The sequence below is a fragment of the Macaca thibetana genome, chromosome 5 (genome assembly GCF_024542745.1).
Source record: "Macaca thibetana thibetana isolate TM-01 chromosome 5, ASM2454274v1, whole genome shotgun sequence".
NCBI classification, from domain to species: domain Eukaryota; kingdom Metazoa; phylum Chordata; class Mammalia; order Primates; family Cercopithecidae; genus Macaca; species Macaca thibetana.
The window spans coordinates 103,439,099-103,466,904 of NC_065582.1; the positions used below are offsets into that span (position 1 = coordinate 103,439,099).

Genomic DNA, 27,806 nt, shown 5'->3' on the forward strand with positions numbered 1-27,806 from the left:
ATAAAATTTACAGTTTAAAAAGTAGATCTCCAGAGGTGAGTTGTTCCCCAAAAAAGCTTAAATTTTTTTCCAACAATTAAAAATAGTACCAATTATTAAACTTAAATATACATTCATTAAAATTAAAGTTAGAAACTTAAATTAAAAGCTCTGTTCCTCATTCATACTAACCTCAATGCATATGATCATTAGCTGTGACTACCACAGGGAACAGCATAGACCTAGATGAATCTCTATACACATTTCTTCTTCAGCAGTCATCTTTAAGCCAACTGTTTCTTTGTCTTATTCTGGTTTGTTCTTCGTTGTTTAATGGTTCCCTTCTCTAAGAGGTGATAATGAAAGATAGTCATAGTAGCTAATATTCTAGGAGCCAATCCTGGCCTCAACCAAAGCTGCAGGCTAGGTAGGAGCTCTCTTCATTTGAACCTCTGGAGAATATTCTTAATTTTTCATAGCTTCAAATACTTAGACCTTGAATCATCACTCAAGACAAGTGGAAAACAGGAAATGAAGTGGCGATAAAGGCTTTCTAGTTTTCGTCTAGTATTTCTCTCCCACTTAAAGCCATGTGAATGCTTGCTAGTGACAGTATATGCTATCTTCTGAATGATTTTAAAGCGGAGAATTTCATTAACATTGAAATCAAATAGGAAGATTGTTTACAAAACTAGAGGCTTGAAATTCCAATATGAACTAAACCTATCATCAATGCCCTTTTTAGACCAGTCACTTAGAAGGTCATACATTTATTTTAGCAATGTTGCCATTACCAAATACATATTTATATATTCTTTCAAATGTTGGTATATGTTCTCACTCTAAAACAATATATATAATTTAAGTTTGAAGACATTCTAAGCAAGGTCTAATGAAAGTAATAACCCCTTAGTAATAACTACTAAGCAAACAACAACAAGCTCATTATAAATAAGAATAAGCTGTGGAATAAGTGTGAGGAGCTTAACTGTAAGGTTTCTTCTCTGATCTCATGGATGGCACTAGTTTATATAGTGAAATTCTAAGTTGTCTGAAGCAAATAAAAGAAAAAATAAATGTATGATGATATTTGAAAATACGTTCTTAATTTGTTCCTTTGCTTTTAGAGGGAACTTTCATTTTCTTATAAGTGTGGATAAGTGCTTATTGATTATTAAGGCTACATTTAATTTACTAATACAAGGATCATAAAAGATGGTGAAATTTTTCAAAAATATTCTTGAAGTTTAGTGTAGAGAAGGCTTACTTGAGCAATCTGTTAGAATGTAGATTCCTGGGATCAATTCCCCACAATTCTAATTCTTCTCTAGGTTTTGGGAGAGAAAGACTGTCTTTGGTCTCTTCACTTCCTTGTGGCTAAGACAACTACACAGGCTTATGGATTTCCCCATTTGGGGTGGCGAGTTAGGGCTGTTCAGCATGAGGCTGAGCTCACAAACAGGGCACAGGTCACTCTCTTCTAGGGCTCTCTTCCTTTTTCCATTAACATAATTGAAAAATTTAGAATACCAAAGTAAGTAGGTCACAGAGAAGATAGCAACACAACTATTCAGTCTGCTTTCTCTCTAGTGTTGGCTTAAAGGAGCAAAGAAAGCACACACAAAACTAGTGTGGCCAAGCGCAGCCCACTACTCCACAAGCCACATCACAATTTGATGTTAGGAGCCAACCCAGGTATAAAAGATGGCCATTATTTTACTATGTCCTTAATTCCCCTGTAGTAGGTGTCTGGATGAGATTCAAGATATTAGTCACCTTTGACACAGTATCACAAATTCTTCGCAAACAAGTATTTTGTTTCCTGACAAAAATCTCCTTGTTCTTGTTACCAAAGAAAAGAAAATAAACTATTAGCCTGTGCATTTATTTTACTTGCATAAAGGACTCTACACTTTTTATTCGCCAACTTAAGAGAAAAGGGAACTCAACCATAATTACCTCTTGTTTTATTTAGAATAGAAACTTAAAAGATGGAGAAGGAAATTGAACACTGAGGGAGACCCAAACCTGGCAAAACTGCCATGTGTTCAAAGGCTGTTGCAACAGTATAACTAAAAAATTAGGGACATGATGTTGCACTTCTTTTTCTTTTTTTTTTTTTCCAGACTGAGTTTTGCTCTTGTCGCCTAGACTGGAGTGTAATGGGCGTGATCTTGGTTCACTGCAATCTCTGCCTCCCGGATTCAAGCAATTCTTCTGCCTCATTCTCCCATGTAGCTAGGATTACAGGCATGTACCACCAGGTTTTGCATTTTTAGTACAAAGGTGATTTTACCAGGTTGGTCAGGCTGGTCTTGAACTCCTGACCTCAGGTGATCCACCTACCTCAGCCTCCCAAAGTGCTGGGATTACAGGCAGGAGCCACTATGCCTGGACGGTGCTGAGTTTCTTAATTTAACATAGAAGAACTGATTTTGCAGAAATACATTTTTAATGTTAACAATTAGTAGCAGTGGACAACAAGATAACATATTTTGCATTTACATAATTATTTCAAAGCAACTTCTCTCACAATTAATCTTTACAAAATTTCTGAGAAATAAATATTATTTTCTAGATACTGAATTTAAAGCTCACAGCAGTTGTTTTCCCAGTGTTACACAGAGCATTTTGACAGAACTGAAACATGAAACCTTATCTCTAGGTCTCACCAAAGCACATGATTTCGTACCTTGATTGCGCTTGTCAGGAATAGATGGGGCATGGTGGGATTTATTCACCAACATCTGTGACTAATAAGCTCCGTTGGTTAGGATATGTCCAATCCTTTCTTCCTTACTACTTCTGTTAGTCACCAAGTTTAATCATTCTAACCGTTTCATATTTCCTGATTCCATTCCTTCCTCTTTATCAACAGCGTACAAATTCACATGAAACTCTGGGACATTTGCCAAATATCTAATATTCTCATAACACGGTTTTGCATGTAGGTTCCCTTTGCCCAAAATGACGTCCTTCCTTGTCCACTTGTAAATGTCACAAAATGACTTCTTTTTTTGTTCATTCCTAAATTTCATACTCATTTCTCTACATTTTGTTGGCAGGACTTTTCTCAGGAAGGATAGACTTTCACCAAAACACATTTGGGTAATATTAATTTCCCAAAAGGTTTTTGACTTGTCACCAAAGTATGTGTGCTAGTGTCTGTAGTTAGACATCTACAAAACTTGTGTGAAAATGTGGTGCAAACCATGAACTATGTGGCACCTGAGGCTGTGCCTTTTTTATTATTACAACTTAATATACCCTGGATCTTGCTACATGTTAATCTTCACATTGTTGCATGGCCATTTTTATCAGTATGTTGTTGAACTTCATGGTTGTGATTTGAAACCTGTCCAATGTGATGTGACATATATTTGTGGTCAAAAGGTGATCTATATATATCATGCAAAAGGTTAAAATTTTCTCAAAATCCAGAGGAGAAATATACTTCTTCAAGAGAAGGGTTGTTTGCTGTTGGTTATGAAAAGTAAACAAATAAACATTCCCACCATAGCAAGGATTCCTGTGCACATATTCACAGTAATTGTGATAGACCTATTTCTGCTGAAAGCCCTGTCCTATGGTAAAAGTCACAAGCTGTTCCTGTTTTACAAATGCTAAGCCTGAAAGGCATATGCAACCAAAAGCTCTCCCAGATTTCGGCAGGAAAAGGGTGAAAATGCCATATTAATGACTCTCCTATTAAATCTCAGTAAATAAACACCAATGGTATCTTCCCTTTCATGGTTCCTGGTAACTCTAAACACGCACTCTTCATAAGCCAAGAAGTTACAAAAATGTTGGCATTTGTATAAAAGAAAAGAGAGCCGGGCGCGGTGGCTCAAGCCTGTAATCCCAGCACTTTGGGAGGCCGAGACGGGCGGATCACGAGGTCAGGAGATCGAGACCATCCTGGCTAACACGGTGAAACCCCGTCTCTACTAAAAAAATAAAAAAAAAAAACTAGCCGGGCGAGGTGGCGGGCGCCTGTAGTCCCGGCTACTCGGGAGGCAGAGGCAGGAGAATGGCGGGAACCCGGGAGGCGGAGCTTGCAGTGAGCTGAGATCCAGCCACAGCACTCCAGCCTGGGTGACAGAGCGAGACTCCGTCTCAAAAAAAAAAAAAAAAGAAAAGAAAAGAAAAGAGAACTTTGTAACCACTAAGTGTGACTAATAGAGGAAAAGTCCTTCACTGAAAGAAAGAGTTCGCTATTCTATTTAAGATAAAAGATGAAAATCTCATGACAAGGATAAGAGTAGGCTAACTACTTCACATGTTCTCTAGGGTTTGGGGAGCTACAGAGTCAAAATTAGACACAAACAAATTCTATACAATATGTGGTACTATAAAAAGATTAAAATTTTCTTTCACTATCCAAGAGAAATAATGCTGTCAGTCATAAATTACAGCTAAGGAGAAACAGCTGAGCACTGAATCATTCTCATGCCTCTGTCTACTTCTATCTAGGCATCAGAAAAAGCTTTTAACGCCTGCCATGCTATAGAGTATTACATTCTGATACATTGTTAAAAATAGACACACTACTATTAACCAATCTCCCCTATATCCTGTAATTTCTGATTAATAATAATAATTTTTTTGTGGGCCAGGCCCAGTGGCTCATGCCTGTAATCCCAGCACTTTGGGAGGCCAAAACGGGCGGATCACGAGGTCAGGAGATTGAGACTCATCCTGGCTCACACGGTGAAACCCCGTCCCTACTAAAAATACAAAAAAATTAGCCGGGCGTGGTGGAGGCCGCCTGTAGTCCCAGCTAGAGGCTGAGACAGGAGAATCGCGTGAACCCGGGAGGCGGAGCTTGCAGTGAGCCGAGGTCGCACCACTGCATTCCAGCCTGGGGGTCAGAGCCAGACTCCGTCTCAGAAAAAAATAAAAAAACAAAAAAAAAATGCTGTACTTCTGTACTTACTTGACTTGGCCTACTGCTCTCCTTTTCAGCATCTACTAGCCGCTGTCTTCCTTCTGACCCTTTACCTCTTACCTGAAACCCGGAAACAAATCAAGGAAAGAAAGAAGTGTAAAGATACTGTTCATACTCGGTCATTTATAGGTCATGTCTTTCAGGAAGACAAAATGGTTTGTAAAAGTGGAGGGTCATTTTTGGCTCAGGTCCCTCTTTGTTGTTTGTTTGGTTTTGGTTTTGTTTTGTTTTGTTTTTGAGATGGAGTCTCACACTAGCCCCTGGGCTGGACCTCGGTTCACTGCAACCTCTTCCTCCCGGGTTCATGCCATTCTCCTGCCTCAGCCTCTTGAGCTGGGATTACAGGCGCATACCACCACACCTGGCTAATTTTTTTTTGTATTTTTAGTAGAGACGGAGTTTCACTTTGTTGGCCAGACTGGCCTGGAACTCCTGACATTGTGATCTGCCCGCCTGGGCCTCCGAAAGTGCTGGGATTACAGGCATGAGCCACCACGCCCGGCCAGTTCACTCTTTTTCTTGAGACTTTTCATGCAGTTTTGTCTTTTACTCAGTTACAGAAACTTGAAAGAAGGCTATTTTCTGTTATTTTACTTCCTACATGACAAGACTTTTTTTTTTTTTTTTTTTTTTTTTTTTTTTTTTTGAGACGGAGTCCCGCTCTGTGACCAGGCTGGAGTGCAATGGCGCGATCTCAGCTCACTGCAACCTCCACCTCCTGGGTTCAAGCGATTCTCCTGCCTCAGCCTCCAAGTAGCTGAGACTACAGGCGCCACCATGCCTAGCTGATTTTTGTATTTTCAGTAGAGACAGGGTTTCAACATGTTGGCCAGGATGCTCTGGATCTCTTTACCTCGTGATCCACCTGCCTTGGCCAATATTAAAGATATTAAAAGAGTAAAAAAAAAAAATGTATAATAATGTTACATACAACACAGGAACAGAAAACCAAACCCTGTATGTTCTCACTCATAAGTGGGTGTTGAACAATGAGAACACATGGACACAGAGAGGGGAACAACACACACTGTTGGGGTATGGGATGTGAGGGGAGGGAATTTAGAGGATGGGTCAGCAGGTGCAGCAAATCACCATGGTACATGTATACCTATGCAACAAACCTGCACGTTCTGCACATGCATACCATTTTTTTAGAAGAAATAAAGAAAAAAAAGAAAACATGATAGAAATATGAAGCTTCATTTTCATCTCAATAACAAAGCAAGTGTCAAAATCAGTCTATTAAAAAATACAACCTTGATTTGTAGACGACTCACTTAAGTATGTAAATATTCAGGTCAACATGAACTCATCATAGTTTTCTTTGTAGGTGAAAGCATAAAACTCTTTCATGATGAGGAAGAGAAGAAAAGTAACTTTGGAAACAAAGCATTTTGACTCTATCTTCTAAGGCTAAATATTGTACTTTTGTTAGTAAATATTTTTCACAGAGGTATGGATTAACAATTCTAAAAGTACTTTATGTGTATGGAAGATTTAAGCAAATAAGTAAATAGACTGTAGGAAAAAGGAGATACATTCTTTTGCGAATGAGCACAAGTAAATCCAGATTTTTGGTTTCTAAATTCCATTCTTTAATAACAGAAATCTGGTGTCCTTAGAAAATCATTGACTCATGGGCTGGATCAAATGGAGTACAAAAAGAGCATGAACGTCTTGTTTGTAGTACCAGAAAATACGAATATTCAAAAATGATGGTGATATGAAGGACACAGGAGCCAACTTAAAGGGCTTCCAATGGTCAAATGCGGACAATTTGAGCAACAAAATAAATATCAATTGTAATGGTGTATAACTCATAGAACGAAACAGATACCCATGAGTCCATACTGATATACATAAATAACTGAAGGTAAGTAAGTGGTGGGTAAGGGAAAACTTTCTTGTAGAAGAATTTTAACTAATAATGGTAGAAGGAATGATGAAGATCGAAAATCGCTATTTGGCAAACACCATAGTGACAACTGTTTCAGCAAGAATGATCAATGAGTACAAAATTCATAGCTGGAAGTATGATAGAAAAAACTGGTCATTTACATAGCATCTCTCCACATAATGCTTATTAGTTACAGAAAGTAAACTAGCAACTGTACAGTAGAGAAACCTGGCCAGCCTGGAATGAAGAATTGGAGTTAATATCAGTAGTATTTAGACAAATTGACATCATGCGCTTCCTGATATGATGCACTGAGAAGGGGATAATACTAATTCTATGGTACTCTTGCCAAAAACGCACAACCTGACTTTTATTACCAAAACACAAAGTGAGAGACATTCTCCAAAATACCTGGTCACTAGACTTCAAAAGTGTCAAGATCTCGTAAGACACGAAAAGACTACCCAGACTGGAGGAAACTAAGAGACATGACAAGTAAATGTTGTATATGATTTCTGTTTGTCTCTTGCTCTAGAAAAAGGACATTGGTGGGATAATTGATGAAATTTGAATAACAACTATAGATTAGTTAATAGTATTTTATCAGTGTTAATTTTCTGGTTTGATAACTCTAAAATGCTAACATTTAGAAAAGGTTATATGGGAATACAGTTTGCAATTTTTTATGTTTCAAATTATTTTGAAATAAAAAGTTAAAAAATAAAATATGGATTTTGAAATGTCCTGTGACACTGAATAGTGACTCTCTTTGATAGTAAATCTCAGTAGCAATAAGTATCATTTGTATCATGAAATGTTTTCAGCTATGTTACCTACTTTGGCAATTATCCTCACTTAAAAAAAATATTTTAAGGGACCTGGCGCTGTTACTGAATGTTAGAGCAGATTGACTCTTTAAATATAGGCTTTTTTGAATCCATTATCAAAGTAATATTTATCAAACTAGCTGCTTATCTAGTTTTACATTTCTATTCAAGCTTTATGAGGATAGGAGTAGAAAGGAAGAGCTAATAATAATTATACAACAGTTCAGTTAAGCAGTTTTGAACAATTAAAGTGAAATATTTAGTCCATGGCTTTGGAATCCAAAAGAAACAAAGATACTGACCAGTGTAGCATATCCTAGAAACGTGTAACTGAAGAAGAATGAGGGCCAATAAACACCATGACCAGTAATAATAAGAAGAAGGAATAGAGGAAGAAAAAGATCATAAGAAAGTTTGGTCCTTAAAGGAAACTGATATGACAAGGTTCTAGGGTAATAAAGAGAAAAGGCAAAGAACAGAAGAAGGAAGGAAGGGAGGGAAGAAGAGAGGAGGGAAGAGTGAGGAAATATGGGAGGGAGGAGAGAATGGCAAGGAAGGGAGAGAGGAAATAAAAAGAACCAAAATGGAAGAAAGAGAAAAGACAAAACAGTGGTTAGAAAAAGAATAGAAACAAGACATTCAACTTCAAAAAGTAATGGACCTATCACTTTGAATTAGAATAAAAGTAAATAAGCTGGTGATGTGGTCTCTCACTCACAGCTGTCACCTGCTCAGTATAGTTTCAAATTCATTAGAATTCAGAACATGAAGCAGCTGAAACTTCTAAGGGAACTTGAAGCTAATTCTATGAGATAGCACTCCAGACACCCAGAGGCATTAGAGGTTCTCGTCACAAGACACTTGGTTGACAGTACTCTGGCCAGAGCCTTCCTTGGACTAAGAAACAAGTATAGATTCAGAGCAACAACCTAGATTAAAAACCATCATTCCAAGTCCCCAGGAAGTACCTAGTGCACACAGAACTCCTCTTGGGACTCCTACTCAGCATAATTGCTCCCTCCAGCCTGGTTTCCACACAGCCGTGTGTGTTTGTGAGTGTGTGTGTGTGTGTGTGTTTTAAACAGACCCAAGGTGATTTCTGGATAATGTCTAAGTTGAAATACAGCCTAGCTGATTTACTAATAAAAATAACTGAAAAAGTACAAGAACAGTAACTGGCAATTAATACCAGAATGGAATAGTTTCTGTTACTTATTTTTATAATCATATTTCTGAATTGGTATTTAAAGTTAAACACAAAAATTAGCAGAGGAAATGAGAGAGAACAAAACTATTATTTTCTTAAGGGCTTACTTTAAATGGAAGAATGTACCACATTAGTCATCAATAAGCTAAAAAATTATGAACTAAAACCAATCATTAATTATGAAAAAGTTATCAACTTAAAATGAGTCTAAGCAAGCATTATTTTTATGTGATGAATTACAAGACATTCGGTATTATGCACCATTTTGTCATAACTTCCAAGGGGACAAAAAAAGATAATAAAATAATCGATCAACCTAAAGTAACAAGTTTTGTATGAACACTTATAAATACCAATTGCAGGTAGAAAAAAAGATTCGATCTTGCTTAACAGGAGTGTAAAACTAAACAAATCTATTATATTAAGCAAAGGCAAATGGGAGTTTGCAGAAAGAAGCATTTGTGTTGGAATAAACATATGAAGATGAGAAAAATCTGAGATTTTGGGAACTATATTGAGTGGTCCCTGTGGGGAAAATTTTTATTAATAAATTCTACAAATATCAAGGCTTTTATAATGTCCGGTCATACAAGCTCTGTTTTGGGGAAAAATAAACAAATCTTTTTGATTCTATCAAATACCAGTTGGTGGCCACTAATTTACCACAAACAAAAAGTGCTAAATTCATAGACCTGCAAGAGGTAAATGCATCATTCTAACAAGAGCTGGGGCTAATTAAAACCTTCCCCAAAGCTCCCAAACAGATGTTCTATGACTCGACTGTTTAACTATAGCTCTTAACGGTCAGACAATAATGATGCTTCCCTGCCTCTTATTAAAATCAGTTATGGCATAAAATTCAGTCTCTCAGCAGGGGTAAACTGGTTCATGTGTGAATTAATTCTAAAGAGAATTGTCTGTAATTTAACAATGGAATACCAGGAAATTGCAAAGCAAAGAACTACCAACTCAAGAAAAAACATCTAATATCTTTATTTCAAAGCAAAGCTCAGATTTAACGCAAAATATAACCTGGTTCCTATGAACCAGAGGCCTCTGCTGACTGCCTCCAAGACTGTAAACACAGTTTTAATTGTTCTAGCTACAATTTATGGGTCAACATTGGTATCAGGAATCAATCTCTAATCTTGTAAACAATCACTAGGCCTGTTCCCTGACTACCTTGACAAAAAGCATCACCAACTGTAATTCAGCACACCTCAGGCTAATACAAAATATCACCAGTAATTTTATCACATTCTACCTTAACATGACATATATATTTATTCTCCCTCTCCCTCCCATTTCTGCCCTCTCCAGGCCCATGGCAATATGACCTTTGCATGTCATTTACTCTTGCTGAATAATTCTAGCATTTCACATTAATAATACAGCTCGTAAATGATGTCATACACTAATTGTTTGGCATTTCCATCAAATAGTTCAATATAATTTTATTTTACATAATGGCTATTTCTAAAAGATTAAGGAAATCTTCATTACATCAAACTAATAGAAAACAGCAGTAAAAACAGGCCACTATTATTATGGCTCTATATTTGGTCCAAGTGTTATTTGCTAAACAAACAAGTTCTAACCCTCACAAGCCACTAGGGTCCTATTCTTGCTTGGAAATATATATCAGAAGCACAGTCCCAGAAGGGACACCATTGAGCCATGAGCAAATGTTGGAAGGAAATCTAAGTATTTAGGATTCTTTCTTTCGAGCTACAGAAGTAACCCAGTGTTTCTGAGACCACATCCTATATTTTTCGAAGCTTCCTGCAAAGGTATGTGGAGCAGCATCCTCTGGCACCCCACAGCTCAGACGCACAAAGAGCTCACCTTGCTCCAGATGAAGAGTCTGTCTCACCCAGCTGAGCCATGAGCTGCAGGGCCAACTTGCTCTATTTGACCTCTCCTGTTTTAGAAAGGAGTCCTTCTGAGTCGTCAAGCCCTAGTCTCATGCTCATGTCAGAGAAGCTAAGGATACTCCCTGGAATGTTTCACAAATTAAACAGTCAAGGATGGGACCGCAAACAGAGAAAATAAAAGCCCTGCACAGAAACAACTCTCCCTGTTTCTCACATTTGCACAGCAGTCACCATGAGCTGAATCATCTTTTTCTCTCCTCATCCATTCTCTCACTCACCTTCAGTGATTATTTGACTGGTCAAGGCAGTGCTTAAAGAGATTAACCCGTTATTTTTTGTTTTTATTTTTACTTTCTGCATGAAACCTCTGAAGTGTTAGACACCATCAAACTTACTTTTTTGTTGTTTTTCAGGCACATGAAGAGCATAAAATAATGAACAATTCTGATGTGGTTTGAAGGCTGAATTAATTGAAAATCTACAGTGTGGAGAATACTCAATTTACATTAAATGGGTTCAAACATAATTAATATTATTACAACGAATGTAGAACGAATTAGCTTTAAAATGTAACTAAAAACAAGTTACAAGTTACACCTTGATATCAACAGGGTACAATTTTCAGTTGCCTTTAGTTGTTAATCTAAGCTCCATAAAAATGCTTTTAAAGATGTTAATTACACATTCTCTTTCTCTTTTTTCAGCCAAAATTTCTCATCTAAACACAGAAATGGAACACAGAAAATCATACTAGTGACTCTTTTCTCAATTTTGCCAAAGTTGGTACTTAACTAGTACCCTTCTAGCTGCAAAGCAGAAGAGGCAATTCATTATATGTATCAGATGTCTTAGGAGAGCATTTAGGTTCAATGCTCTCAGAAAATCCCAGGTGAGAAAGGTTCCTGAGAAACAGGCCAGTTGCCAAAATTCAAGAGACTGGTCTGCTTGTTCCTCACCATGTGTCCTGGGGCAAATCACCTCAGTCACTTTGGACTCATTTTCCAATGGAAAGATTGGAGGAGAGATGGTAATAGCTGTTTTCTAAGTAGGCTTTTGTTCTGAAGTCCTATGAATTTATTCTAAGAGGACCTACAATGCTATATTTCATTTAGAATAAATTATAATTTGTTATTGGACTATTGTGGAGGCCTAGCTAGATAATGAACATGAAAGATTATCCAGAAGAGTTTTTATTTATATTTCTGTAATTTTATTCTTCTCCTCTAATCTAAACTTTCACCAAATGTACAGGAAAGGTGAGGTTATACATTTAAATTACACCTCCCTTTTCCCCCTCTCCTGTGGAGGTGTTAAGACTCAGGTTAACCGGCCTGGTGAGGTGGCTCAGGCCTGCAATCCCAGCACTTTGGGAGGCCGAGGAAGGTGGATCACGAGGTCAGGAGATCGAGACCATGCTGGGTAATATGGTGAAACCCCGTCTCTACTAAAAATACAAAAAATTACCCGGGCGTGGTGGTGGGCACATATAGTCCCAGCTACTTGGGAGGCTGAGACAGGAGAATGGCGTGAACCCAGGAGACGGAGCTTGCAGTGAGCCGAGATGGCGCCACTGCACTCCAGCCTGGGGGACAGAGCAAGACTCCGTCTCACAAAAAAAAAAAAAAAAAAAAAAAAAAACAGAAAGACTCAGGTTTACCAAAAAATGTCACGGGGAGCAGGAGTTTCTTTCGTGGAAAATATCAAGGTGGCTTTGGCTTGCTAGGCAACAATTTTATCCATACAACACCTTTCATACCTACAGTATCTCACAGCTGAATAGAAGCAGTAGTTTAAAAAATATACACAGCAACCAAGCAAACCAAGGACTTCACAAATGCAAGAAGTAAGATGAAAGAGGGAAATGAATTTTAAGAAAATGATCCTGTAATTTGTTTCCAAAGCAAAGTTCACCTTAAATTTGAAAACGTTACAAAGGTTCTTGACAAGGCCCTGGATGAGTCACTCCTGCTGAAGGAGCTTTATCCTTAGCCTGACCCAGAATTTACAAAGCCAGTACAAATGCAGGAGGAGGCCAGTACAAATGCAGTTCAAGAGAAGGGACAGGAAGTACTCAGTATATTGTATAGCACCGTTAATCTAGTAGCATTTCTTATCACAGGGAGTGAAATCTGTGCATGCAATGCTTTCATCATAGCATTTATTTGAACTCAAGAAATGTTTAGTTACATTGAATGGAAATTTCCATAAGCCACTTCATTAAAAATATGGCTGTCATCAAGAAACTAGTAATTTAAAGGAACTATTACTAGTATGTCCTTAAGTTATATTTGCTCACTGTACTAACAGAGCCAAGATTTTCACTGCTTTTCTTACTGCATCGTCAATACATAGTGCAGAAAGCTGGAGGTTGTTCTCTCTCATGCATCATAAACACCAGTTGTCATCTAAGAATAGATATTGTTTGAATTTGTTTTACTGAAACGGCAGAAAGTATGATTTTATTTCCAATTTCCCAAATGATTTTACAAAATATGAAGTTAAAACTCAATCTTTTAACTTAATTAGCCAGTTTCTCAATGGGGAGATCTTTTATATTTGAGGAAGAAAGATTCATTGTAGTGACGGACCATCACATACATATTGCAGGACATTTGGTATCTTGACCCTTGTATTAAATGCCAGTAGTTTCATCTAGTAATTGTCATGATAAAAAAAAAAAAAAAAACCACCCTCATACATTTTCAAATTCCTCGTTGTTAGTGTGTCACATTTCCCCCCCAAAACCACAGCTGATGAAAACTAGCCCAATGGTACCTGAAATCCGTCAAGGAATGGTCACACCAAACTTTATCAGGTTATAGATATCCCTTCCAGATCCTCACTCCTCTATAAAATCAAATACCCATTTTTCAGAGTCCTGCCAAATGCATACACATAGCCACAGTCTTATCAAAATTACTCTAAATGACCGGGTGCGGTAGCCTGTAATCCCAGCACTTTGGGAGGCCGACGTGAACAGAGCACTTGAGGTGAGGAGTTGGAGACCAGCCCGGCCAACATGGTGAAACCCCATCTCTACTGAAAATGCAAAAATAAAAGTAGTCAGGCATGGTGACTCATGCTTGTAATACCAGCTACTCAGGAGGCTGAGGCAAGAGAATCATTTGAACAGGGGAGGCAGAAGTTCCAGTGAGCCGAGATCACCACTACACTCCAGACACGGTGACAAAGTGAAACTGTCTCAAAAAAGAAAAAAAAAAAAAATCTTCAAAAGGAGCACACTGCCATTTGGCAGCATAAACTTTTCAATGTTGGAACAACCTTAGAAAGAATTTACTCTAACCCTCTTATTTTACAGGTAAGGAGACTGAAGTCTAGAAAAAGTAAGTGATTTGCCTAAGTTCTTAGGCACTAATTAATACCAGAGGTAGGATTAGAGTCCACATCTTCCTAAATCTTTTCTCAATGTCCATCTAACTTTTCTCCAACCATAGCATTTATTTAAACAAAAAATAAAGGAGAACCTTTCGAAACATACAGTTAATATATATACCTACTGAAAGCCTACTTTTTAAATATCCAAGGCAATTTTGTTTGTTTGTTTGTTTGTTTGTTTGTTTTGTTTTTGAGACGGAGTCTCACTGTGTCGCCCAGGCTGGAGTGCAGCAGTGCGATCTGGGCTCTCTGCAAGCTCCGCCTCCCGGGTTCACGTCATTCTCCTACCTCAGCCTCCCGAGTAGCTGGGACTACAGGCGCCCACCACTTCGCCGGGCTAATTTTTTGTATTTTTTTTTTAGTAGAGACGGGGTTTCACCGTGTTAGCCAGGATGATCTCAGTATCCTGACCTCGTGATCCGCCCACCTCAGACTCCCAAAGTGCTGGGTTTACAAGCAGGAGCCACCGCGCCCGACCCCAAGGCAATATTTTTTTAAGGAAAAAAATGAAAAAGAATACCTTCAAGTCTTTTCTAGCGAATCTGGATGCAGTGTTTTCAAATAGAATACTTTTAAGTCTTAAAGGAAATACAGTCTACCAACCATAAACCAAATACAACAGTAAATGACGGCCGGTGGCTCATGTCTATAATCCTAGCACTTTGGGAGGCTGAGGCAGGCAGATCACTTGAGGTCAGGAGTTCGAGACCAGCCTGGCCAACACGGCGAAACCCTATCTCCACTAAACATACAAAAATCGGCCTGGCATGGTCGTGTGCGCCTATAGTCCCAGCTACTTGGGAGGCTAAGGCAGAAGAATCACTTGAACCCAGGAGTTAGAAGCTGCAGTGAGCAGAGATGGCACCACTGCACTCCAGCCTGGACAGCAACTGAGACCATGTCTCAAAGAAAAACAGAAACAGAAACAGTAAATGACATTACACACAACGAACAAAGGCGGGTGAGTAAAATATAATCTGCTTGCCCTTTTAAATAATGATGTACAATCATCAAATACCTTAAATATACTCACTGTTTTCTTTGAGGGAAAAAAATTCTCAGCGTACAAATTTATATTTCTATTTTTATCAAATTTTTGTCATCAATGTTATTACTGCATTAACTCCATTGCCAATTTCCCATCTGCCTGTGCTTTTCAAAATAAATATGTCAATTAATAAAATATCCAGTGTTGCTTTTATGAGTTTTTAATAATTTCTAACTGTACGGCCATTTAGGCATCTGAACTATTATCATTAAAATATTTCAAATTGAATATACTTTAGATTGCCTGGGCTCGGGGCAACATACAAAGAATGTATAGTTCTAGAAGAAGGTACAGAATCTAGCTAGTCTGCATCCTTTTACATATAAACTAAGTCTGTGGGACTTACCCAGCTGCACTATGAGTAGATGCCATAGGAAAATAGGGAAAAAACCTACACAAAATCGAAGTCACACAAACACTGGACAGCATCCTGTGGCCAGTTAAGATCTTCAATCAATACAATATCAATGTGTACTTTTAATCACTCTTAAGCATTTAGATGTATCTTAAGTATCTAGCTTTTTCATGATTTCCAAATGCCACGATAATAAGTGGTCCTCAAGCTTTAGTGTACATCAGAGTCACCTGGAGACCTTATTTAAGGCAATGGCTGGTCCTGGGTGGGACATGGTAATTTGCATTTCACAGGTGGAAGTGATGCTGCTGGTCCCGGTACCACACTTGAGAACTGCACCCTTAAAGGTTTTTAAAAATATTTATTTTTTGACAGTTATAAATAATCAGAAGCACATTTTTCATTTCTACCCAGTGTATGAAATGCACGCACACACACACACACACACACACACACACAAATTAAAACATATGAAACAATTTTTATTTATTTATGTTTTATTTTATTTATTTATTTATTTATTTTTGAGATGGAGTCTCACCCTCGTTGCCCAGGCTGGAGTGCAGTTGTGCGATCTCGGCGCACTGCAACCTCTGCCTCCTGGGTTCAAGCGATTCTCCTGCCTCAGACTCCTGAGTAGCTGGGATTACAGGTGCCCCCTACCACATCTGGCTAATTTTTGTACTTAGAGACAGAGTTTCACCATGTTGACCTCAGGTGATCCACCCACCTCAGCCTCCCAAAGTGCTGGGATTATAGATGTGAGTCACAGTGCCTGGCCTAATTTTACTACATATAATGAACACTAAGTTTTTTCCATCTATTCTGTCTTATTCTATTCCTTTCCATTCAAAAAGAAATGTTGGTCATAATCCAGTAATTTGATTTTATGACCACTGCTAGATTAAGACCTACAATTGGAAAATACTGCTCATGATTCCCTCTGTTAATCACTGAATTTAATCATAACTATTAACTTGTATTGATATTTATCAGGTGCCAGACACCCCTCCAGTCTTTTTATACATTGTTCACTTCATAAATTAAGAACTCATATTAACACTATGAAGTAGGTGTCATTAAATGCCCATATATATGGAGAGGAAAACTACAGTTAAAATCGGTGAATGCAACCTCCCCAAGGTTGCAGGGCTTAAGCATATCAGAGCCAGATAAGAATGTAGGTCTAATTCCAGAGTATAACAGTACAGGTTGCTCTTTTGGAGTAAGATACTTTAATTTGAATCCCAGATCTACCATGTACTGGGTGTGTGACTTTTGGTGAGCTACTAAGCCTCTCTAGGTTTTGGTTTTCCCATCTATAAAAGAGACATAGGGCTCATGTAGGAACTGTGAGGATTAAATGAGATAACCTAGGACAAGCACAGGGCCAAACTAGCACATAGTAAGGCTTCAATCATTGTTATCTATTCTTACATAGAAATGGCATTCTTAATTGCCACATCAAACATTGTCTCCTTTCCCTTTCCCTTGGCTTTTAGTTCCCGGTACTGTCTCTGGATTTGCCTTTTCTCCTGATTTCTTGGCTTCTGGCACTTGTTATCCTGTGACCTTGCTTCTGCCCTTCCCCCTTTCATCCTCCCTCAGCAGCTTGACCTGTTGTGCAGGGGTTCTCAGACCTCCTCATGAGGCAGTTCCCATGGCTTCTACCTGTCTCCAGGCATAAAGACCCCAGCTCCTCCTTGGAACCCACCAACCTTACCCAACCTTATAGGTACCACAAAGTTATTCCACAATGAAAGCATAAGTTGTCACCAACAAATGAAGTCTCTAATCAACAAATTATTTAGAAATGTGAGAAAGCAGAGATCTGCTGTATAACCCATATATGACGTTATATAAAATCATCAACATTTCACTTGACCACTTCACAATGACATACCATAACGGGATGTGAAAACCAAAATGACACTGAAGGTAGTATTTGTGTGGCTAATCCTGGATTTACACAGTTAGGTTGCAAGAAGATAACATCAGGCTCTTTTGACTACCCCGGATCATCTTTTCTTGCTGGAAGCTTCTCCATATAAGAAAATTTTAAACCTGATATTTCCAACAAAATGAAACAATCGAAGATGACTCTTCAAGGTAGCTATAGAATTCTCTTCTCTAGGCCGGGCGCGGTGGCTCAAGCCTGTAGTCCCAGCACTTTGGGAGGCCGAGACGGGCGGATCACTAGGTCAGGAGATTGAGACCATCCTGGCTAACACGGCGAAACCCCGTCTCTACTAAAAACACAAAAAATTAGCCGGGCGAGGTGGCGGCGCCTGTGGTCCCAGCTACTCGGGAGGCTGAGGCAGGAGAATGGCGGGAACCCGGGAGGCGGAGCTTGCAGTGAGCTGAGATCTGGCCACTGCACTCCAGCCTGGGTGACAGAGCGAGACTCCGTCTCAAAAAAAAAAAAAAAAAAAAAAAAAAGAATTCTCTTCTCTAGGTATCTCCTTAAACAGGAGTGAGATGCACTCCAATAATTCCTCTAATAAATGCCCCTTCTCTGAGAAAGACTGACTTTGACATCCCATTCTCTGTAGCTCATTTTACTTCTGTGTGCCCAGTAAGTACTAACACTACTAACCCAACTTTTGTTCTTTTCTCAGTTGCTATCTCCCCACAGAAATCATCCCTTTTTGTTTTATTTCAGCTGTCCCAAGCTGGGCCTCTATTCTTAAACTGGGGACCACTTGCCTCCTCTTTGCCTCCACCTGTTGCTCACAGTGCTCCCAGGACCTATGTCCGCATTTCATGGAATGAAGTAATGGATATAGATTACTGGATCTCTGTGAACCACACCTTTCCTGTTCACTTCTCACCAGAAAATAGTCTGGTTAGGCTAATCACTATAGATTGATTCAGTTACTAGCCTATGGTAGATGGAGCCTCTTTTCTCACTAGCCAACCTTGGTAGTGGTAACCCATCCCACAGGTCCCAACTCATCAGCACTAGAATTATGTTATCTAAAATATAAATGGAAACTTCCGTAAGCCATTTCATTAAAAATATGGCTGTCATCAAGAAACTAGTAACTTAAAAGAACTATTACTAGAGAGCTCCAAGGCCAGTTCATCATATTGGGGTCAGGGTGACGAAACCCATGAAATATGCAGTTTATTATTCTAAAATTCAAAAGTGAAAAGCACTGCGAGGAAGGGGACATAGTAAATATGGCAAGGGATTTGGACTTATGCAGATGTGGTTTTGATGTTCAAGTCTACATTACCTTGGGTAACTTTATTTACCTCTTTGAACCTAAACAAACCCATACAATAGTAATAAAAAATCTAGATTAAATATAACATAGATTACATCTAGAATTACTAATTCTAATTACTACTAGAATCAGAAGTAATGTATGCAAAAATATCTCGTGAAATACTTGGTACGTAGAGGAAATATTTAATTCTTTAGGATGATTATTACTATAAGAGTCTTAGATTCAAAGAGAGAGAAAAAAAACTCAAGACAAAATGAAAGTTATATTCTCCCTTTGGAGAATTTGAAAAATTACTTTGTTTTTTGAAGGCTCAATTTGATGGTTTGAAAACAGCCCTAATTACAGCTCCATCAGCCTCAATTTATTGATAGATTCAATTTGTAAGAAAAAAAAAAAAGGTTTTCTCTTATATTTCTCAGCAATATCCCTAAGGGAATTCTTCTATACATCTGTGATACACATATTGAAAAGAACTCACGTTTGACCTTAGTATCTACTTTCAAAGTTACTAAAACGTGATTTTTTTTCTAAGTTTTTTTTTTTTTTAATGTAGAATTTGGAAGAAAGGTCATTTTATCTATCAGGGAGTATAAAAGCACTACAGAGAATGTTTCAAGGAACTACAAAAAATGACTTAGAAAAAAAAGATTGGTTCCAAAACACTAAAGCCATACCATATAGATTTATAAATATTTAATTGCATCAAGAAAAAAAAGTGATGTAACTATTCAATCTATTTTCATCATGGATTTAACTTAACTTAATTAGCTTAGTACACTTATGGGTATCATAAAGGTATTAAAAGTTACATTAAGATGATGTGAAACATGTCATACGAAAACTTTGACTAGCGTACAATTGAGCATCAAATTTAGTTTGGAGCTTTTTGGGTGACAAGTCAAAATGAGAAGCATGGTGAATTTTTAGCCTGTCCTTTTTCTAACGAAAAAACCCCAGTAGTTAATCAGAAGAGATATACTTTTAAAAATTCCCAGCAGTCAATGCAAAAAGGAATTTATCATGGAAATCCTTATATAAAGAATTTGAAATGCATAACACAAGGTGCCAAGATATTTCTTTCCATTTCAGCTCATCTCTTTTATATTGGCTCTCAGTAGTTAAAAAAATGGGGGGTATCATATTAAAGCATAGTATAATACAGACATTTTGACATTTTAACAAAAAAGTATTTTAATGTGATTATAGTAAGTACATTTCTGGTTATGTAGTTTGATATACATAGAGAGTTTAGAAAACATAGAGCAATTAGCAACTGGACTACTACTCTTAAATATCAGTGATGGTAGTTCCAGGCTTTTCGGAGATGCTGAATAAGGAAGAATTTGCGCTTTCAATCCCTGGCTATACCCTGAACCACACGTATGAATTCTTGATCAAAATATGTATTATCCACGTGCCAACTGGCAGGTATGCACGTGACAAAGGTAACATTGCTCTGAAAATAAAATAAACCCATATGTATTTTAGTCTAAACAGTGTGTAAGTCCCTTTCTACATATTAGTCAGCAAAAATAACTACAGACAAAGACAATTTTTTTTCAGGAGGAAACTTTGGATTTGCCTCAGTGCTCAAATGAGATGAAAAGAAAATCAATATAATAAAGAAAACAGTAACATGAAAGATGGTGTCCCTCTAAATTTCCTCTTCTCCATCCAGTTCCACATTCTCCTTTAATTAAACTTGATTTCCCTCAAGCACTAGCACTCCAGATAATTATTAAATAGCCAAAATTAGTGTTTCTATTTTGTTTGATTAATTAAGACTATTGCCCATTCCATAAGCAGGATCTCCGAATTTAACTTCATTATTAGTCCTCACAGCCAAATTCAGGACCTCCCACTGGGATTTCATAGATTACAGATTTTATAGTACAATATAAAAAACAATTGTGGAAAATGTATATCTATTATAATTGTTTCTGTTTTCTTTAAACTCAAGTGTATTTTGTGATTTCTAAAAGAAAAAGATGATTTCACAGTAGTTTTTGTTTGTTTTGCTTTTGCTTTAGATATGCAAAAGCACAATATTTCATCTATTATAGAGATTAAATAGGCATGTGTGGGCTGGTTTGAAAAGTAAATTATGTTTTGTAGCATTGTTATATTTGGAAAATGAACTCTGAGACCAAATAGACATTTTTCAAATGGACTTCTGGGATGTAACTATCTTCATAAGTTGGAGTATACCAGTATTTCATGTATTTATGACTTTACTAGCCCATTTATTGGGGAAACATTAACAGATATCTACTATGTTTCAAATACTGGGCTGGGGGCTTGGATTCGGGTGGCTCCCCCACCACCAATTTACCCAGTGAGGAACTCACAGCAGTTGTGAGAGAGGACAGGGAAATACATAAAAAATTATTGCAACAATTATTCAAAGTATATTCAAAATGCTATAGAAGCAGACAAGATGAAATGATTAATTCTTCATAGAATTGGGTAAGTTTTCCCAAAGGAAGTTCCACTGGAAGTGAGCCACCAAGAATCAAGAGGGACTTTCAGGCAGAGGGCATTCCAGGAGAATGAATCCATGAACCAGAGATCAGAAGTCTGAACACTGAGGAGACCTTATACAGAAGGGGGAGCTAAAAAGAAAGCGCTTGGAAGAGTTTTCAGAAGCTATACTAGAGAGTTTAAATATTGTAAGTCGTTGGGATCCAACAAAGGTTTTAGAAAAAGAGACTTACACAGTTAGATCTGACTTTGTAAAGATTAATTGTAGCAATGCCACCATGGAGTGTAGATGCTGCTTTTATGCACACATGTACACAATAACCACTGAAAACAGAATATTCTTTGATTCTTCATCACAATAATCCCTCCACTTCCAAATGTGCTTGTACTTAGCTGCTGAAGCCATCAGAACCTCGTAAAGTTTGAGTTTGTGTAGCAAAGACAGACGGGTTACCAATGCGAGACTCGATGTGAGGCTCCCACTCTTCGCATGAAGAACATTAACTTCATGGCTAAGCTGACCATTTAACAATTGTATTTTTAAATATCTTTCTGTTTCTGGGAGAGATCTTAGTCCTTTAGCCATGGCTTTAAGAGCAAATAGGCATCGTTCTATTTTAAATATCTTCTGCTTTTTCTTCTATAAAATGTGATCAATGAAGAATGGATGTCTCAGGCTCTTGTTATTACCAACCTCCTCCACACCCACATGTAACCAGTTGGGTGGCTGTCCCTTGTGACTGGGCTCCAGACTGAGGCTCTACCTGCCTTCCCCATCTTGTTTTTCCAAAGCACCCATTTGTACCAGAAACTGAAACATGGCAGAAAGAAGGAATCAGCATGACATAGCTCAATTCATGGGAAAAGAACCCTGGCCAGAAAATTCACAAGAAAATAACTACAAGCAACTAAGACAGTGCTACAGCACCGCACACACTAAGAACAGGAAACAAATGCATGGCCTGAACTGTACAGTAGCACCGCCTGCGTTCAGCCCTGAGAAACCAACCCAGACTCTTATCGAGCCAGAAAGAAAACACTCGTCAATGGGCCAGTAGGTCACAGTGAAAATATTAAAGGAACTGTTGGTAAACACCAACAGGGCTTTGGCTAAGACAGCAAAATAATCAGACTCAGACTACTCATCACCACCTGTTGCACATTCCTCACCCTTCCTGCCCCTCCCTACCCTTCACCCTGGAGAGTCCAAGATCACACAGTAAATAAAACCATGATCCGTGAAAGCTCTCAGAGCTTTGGCCATTACTATCTCCAGCAAAAGCTGAAAGGATTTCCCTGGGGATTTCAGCCAAAAACACTTTTACACTTAAATCTATGCTCTAGTCTGGAAGAGTGCATTGTCATTTGTTCTGCAGTGGATTTTCTTCTAGATAACTTCTTTCCCACTTACTATCAGGCTTATATTTTCAAAATAGTTCAGATTCACGGTATGTAAGGCGCAGAAGACTACTACAGAGAAACCACCCTCATCTCAAATCCAAACCCCCTGAGATGAAGTAATAAAACCAAGCAATATAGTTGAAAGCCAAGGACGGTCCGAGTTTCAACAGCCCCTCCACATGCAGAAAGAATTACAGATTTTTCCTAGTACCATACCTCTTTTATATTCCTTCCACATACCTCAAACTAAATTCCAGATCTGAAAAACTCAGTTTATACCTTAGTCCCACTTAAAGGTCTTCCACCAAGAATATACCTCCTGTGAATGGTAGGATGTTATTTATTTCAGAGTTTTGTCAATATTTCTGTCCTCCGAGATGTAAAGGGGAAGTCTCTGACCACTCAGTAATGACTCTAGAGAGAACAGATTTCTGGACTTGCTACCTGAAGGTCAGGCAGTCAGGGAAGATAAAAGGGTAAGTTTTATTACTGAGCTCTCTTAGAAGTTGAAATATGCCCAGAGAAGAGGAAGTATTAAGAAATTTAAAAGGGGGAGTGAGATCTTCACAAGTCTGATGTGACTTTATTGTTGTTTTCTGGCTTTTTCTAATATATTCATTCTGTGTGTTTTGTTTTACAATGCCCAGTTCAATAGCATCATCCATTTTTGCCCTGAAGGATTGGCTTTGAGCTCTAATTGGAACTGGGGACAGATTGTTTGTATTTAATCTGTCTGTACATCTTCTACTCAGTAACTGAGTAAAGCTCTTAAACTCTACTGTAAATATCCCTGGATTCCAATGAATTTGTCTTACTTAGTAGACATAGCAACACATATTGTTTTATTTATGGATAAGCAAAGCCTTAACAACTTTTATATTCCAAATGCTCAGCACGATTTATTTATTTCCTCTTTTTAGAAAGAGCTGAAACAATGATGCTGTGTAAGGTTAAAAAAAGAGTAACATAAAATGTGCTGGAAACAGAAATTACTTGGAGTTAATGTTTAATTCAAATGAATTAAACGAGATACAGTCTACAAAGAAGTCTGGGCTCCCTGTTACTGGTTGATATTGAAAACCTATCTAAGGAATTCAGAGTAACGTTATCTCCCTTCTATTTGGGTACTTATAAAAGAAATGCAGTCTTAAGTATTTTCTAAAAACGAGAACACATTACATGTTTATCATTAAATGTTACTTTTAAAAAAATTTAGACAAAATATTTTGAGTGGCTTGAAATTCACCAAATATTCCCTAACGCTTTGTGTTTACAAATATATGTATATATTTTATAATATATATTTCTAATATATAAAATATATATTTATATTTTTAAAACATATTTTATACTTATAAATATTTTTACAAATATATGTGTTTAATATTAAAACCTATCTTTGTGTGCCTGTTATATAGGGAACTCCTATAAGATACTAGAGGAAACAAACAGGGGGAAGGGGAGGATGGATACCGAGAGGAAATTGAATTGTGCAAAGGGTTTTTATTAATTCCATCTATTTTTAAAGCCAGGACATACTACCAGCTTGCTGTCTCCCGGCGCGCGCGCACACACACACACACACACACACACACACACACACACACACACACGCTACATCAGCTTGGGATTCCTGCTATCCCTCCCCGCCCCCAGCAGCCCCCTCCCCCGGCGCAGGCAGCCTCGTCGGTCCCTCCCGCGGTGGCTCCGCGCACTCCCTCACGACCGCATCACCTACCCTGCTGGGACTTCAAGACAGACGCGGGACTGGCTGCTGCTCCGAAGGAAAAGCCTCCCAGGACCAGCAGTAAGAAAATGCAAAGAAAAAAAGGTGGTAGTGAGGCTCGTTTACTTTCCACAACAAGGGGAAGTGTTGAACCCCATGCACTAGGCTGCTCCACAGCGCGGGTTTCGGAGGAAATTGACGGCCGAGAGAGCTGCGCCTGCGGTAGAAAGTTGGGGGGATTCCCCCAGCCACCCGCGCCAGGCTCCTTTCTGGTCCCCGCCGCAGCCTTGACAGCTCCCCTGGTCTCCGAGCCCCTCCAGAGCCCTGCTGGTTTCCACCCGGAGCTGGGCTGTGTTGCCACATGCACTTGAGAAATCCTAGCAGTTGCGCAAAGAGTCCCAGAAGTTAGAAAGGGTGATTGTGTGTGAATGTGTAAATATACAGTACAAGAGGCTGGAACAACTGAGTGGGGCCAACCCTCAGATGCAGCCCGAGGTTTCAGATTTCATTTGGCAACTGGTAGCTTCACAGGACTCGAGCCGCACTAGAGGGGAGACCGGCAGGAGCCCCGCCCTCCCAACGCCTGGGTTATCTGAGAGCCTGAGCTACACCGCCGGGCTCCACCGACAGAATGCTCCCTGCCTGGTTCCTCCGCATCTGGCATTGCTCGTTCCTTTCAAGTGCATCATAGATATGTGTTGGTCACAGATCTGGGGCTGTGGGCGTGAGAAGGTTGGTGAATACAAGTCTCCTGACCTCAGGGAACTCTGCATTTCATTGGCCAAACCTCACACGCCGGTTTTACTTCCTTCTACCAACTCTCTGTCTCGCTAAAATTTTATTTCTCCAATCAGAATTACCTGGGCCATTAAACCAGTATTCCTGGAAATGCACATTTAGATGGATGCCCTCTAGTTAGAGCCTTAGAGAAGTTCAAAGTATAATTACTTTCTTACTGTGGTGTAAGAACTCTCGGAATTACACAATATGAGGCAAAAAGACAAACTAGTAAACATTGTTTTGATGCAGGCCATCTCTTCCCACCATCACCAAAATGTCTGTTTCAAATTGTGATCTTACAGTTGTGGTTACCTGGCATGCTGAGTAAAATTATTTCAAAAAGCTTTGTAAACATCTCTTGTTTTAGAAGGCCACTTACAGTGGCACTTTGGAAGGCCAAGGCAGGAGGATCACTTGAGCCCAGGGGTTTCAGACCAAAATCGGCAACATAATGAGACTCCTGTCTTTACGAAAAAATTAAAAAAAAAAAAAAGTTCGGCGTGGCAGCGCATGCCTGTAGTCCCAGCTATTCGGGAGGCTGAAGTGGGAAGATCTCTTGAGCCCAGGAGGTCAAGGCTGCCATGAGCTATAATTGTGCCACTGCACTCCAGCCTGGGTGACAGAGTGAGACCCCATCTCAAACAATTACTACTACTACTACTACTAATAAAATCTCTCTTTTAGAAATCATCACCAGATATCCTGAAGACACATAATGGGGGTGTTCTCACTAGGGAGCTCCAGTGAGAGAAGGATATAGAAGAAGAGCACATGTTCAGTTTTAGAAACACCAAAAATAAAAAGCTGAGTGGACTCTGATATGTTTTTCCTTTTTATCCTCTTTCTCCAAGTTTTTGGAGAAACCAATCTACCCCTTCCCATGCTGAGGTCCTACTATAAACTTGATTTTCTGGCGGGAGAATTCTCAGCCCTTTAATGAATCAAATTAATTTGTGTGGGGAAAAAATTGTGTTTCATATTTCATTTAAAAAGTATGTATGGAATTCCTAAGATAGAAGTAATGTAACTTATTATCTAATTGGTGGGAATAATTGACCTTCATCAACCCACATGGCCTTACATGTTCTAGCAACACCCCGGCAGGTGAATGCTGAGGGGCAGTTTCAGATGAAAGCTGGAAAATGATAACATTAACACAAATGCAATTTGCACACATTTGATGGACTCAAACACCTCAGGAAGACAAGTGCCAATAATTATGATTCAAGATTGGGACATTTAAAAAAACCAAGGAAACTGTCACATCAGTAACTTATTTCAGGATCTAACAAATATTACCACAGCAATTTAGTCTCAAAGTAATACAAAACTGAACTCAGGCTGGTTACTGGGTAGTCTCTAGTCCAAAAGATTAAGACACACCTCTAACACACACACTCGCTATGTTCAAGGCCTTTTCCTTCCCATCTTCTGGTTCTGTCTCCACCCTTTCCAATTGATAGTACTTCATTGGTGTGTGTGATATATGTGATTATCTTAAGCTAGAAAGTACAACAGAAGGAGAGGATGATTGTCACTTGGGGATTAGACAGTTGAGAGGATAGGAAAGGAGTTATATCCACCAATACAAACGCCTTCTTCCCCTCCTACTTAGAAAGAGATGGACCATTGCATTCCTTTTCTAGAAGCCCCTCAGCAAGGAGTCTGTTACAAGAGAATACAACCTGAACTAGAAACTGCATGGTGTTCTCTGGCCTCTGACTATACTATTCGACTCTTATTGTAGATTAATTGGGACCAGGGGACGTCCCTTATATGTATTGTAGCGTCTTTAAAGGAGAGAGTAAACTCTTGAACAAGACCCTTGAAACCTGATTCTAGTCAGAGAATGCTGATGTGACTGATACAGACTCCAGGGAGGTGGTGTCCGACATTCAACTCCCTGAGTCCCCTGCTCAGAACTTGCCCAGAGGGTTACTTAAAGCTGAGTTTTATCAGTCAACCTCAATTATGAGTTAAAGGTGTGCCTCAAACCAACTCTACAAAACTCAGAAATGATTCAAGGGTGAGGGCTAACTTTCCAGGATCTTCAAGTCCTAGACACCTTTAGGAAAAAAGTCTATGAAAGGTCAGTATAATGGCAGGCAGAGTTTGAAGGACTTCAGTATTTACAGGGAGGATGTATAATACTCTAGGACCAGGGGGATTCCAGAGATCTAGAAATGAAAGCGGAGGAGGAGAGAAGGAAGATAATGGACATACTACATTTGGACAAGTTGTTTGAGTGTTGGTATGGCCAGAGTCAAGGAAAGAAACCCCCTCCACAGACAAAGCCCCCTGGACACTGATTCTATCAAGCCATTCTTTCAATGGAATTTAGTTAGGGAGAGCTTAGCCAGTGTTTCTACAATTACTTTGTCTAATATTTAAAGTATATGGCTCAAATGTTACTATTAAATGAGTATGGATTAAAATGTATTTTAATGTACTTCGCTAACTTAAAAATTGCAAAGTTTTTCACCAGATTCCATGTCAGATTCTTTGAAAACCTTAGCATAGAGTAATTCATTGTCATATTACCCAATTGTCCATTAATATCAGATACTAGAGCTTTTTAATTATGTTTTCTTTTAAGAAAACATAAATTCCTAAGAGGGCAAAAAACACAGTAACAAAACTGAATAGTCAAGAAT

The 27,806-nt window shown here is 38.6% G+C and overlaps 1 protein-coding gene across 2 annotated transcripts in view; it reads right to left on the bottom strand.

Annotated features, from left to right (window-relative positions):
• ARHGAP24 (Rho GTPase activating protein 24) overlaps window positions 1-24,943 on the bottom strand; it is a 532,908-nt gene extending 507,965 nt beyond the window's left edge. Inside the window, exon 1 of one of the 2 annotated variants that reach the window (XM_050790447.1) lies at window positions 24,385-24,943. Coding sequence is in view for 1 of the 2 variants with exons in the window: in XM_050790445.1 (XP_050646402.1) it covers window positions 2,672-2,726 (55 nt within the window). In the remaining variant the exon portion in view is untranslated. Of the gene's footprint in view, window positions 1-2,671; window positions 3,806-24,384 lie in introns of those variants that run through there. The other variant, XM_050790445.1, reaches the window with a different exon arrangement.
• Between the last annotated feature and the right edge of the window lie 2,863 nt (window positions 24,944-27,806).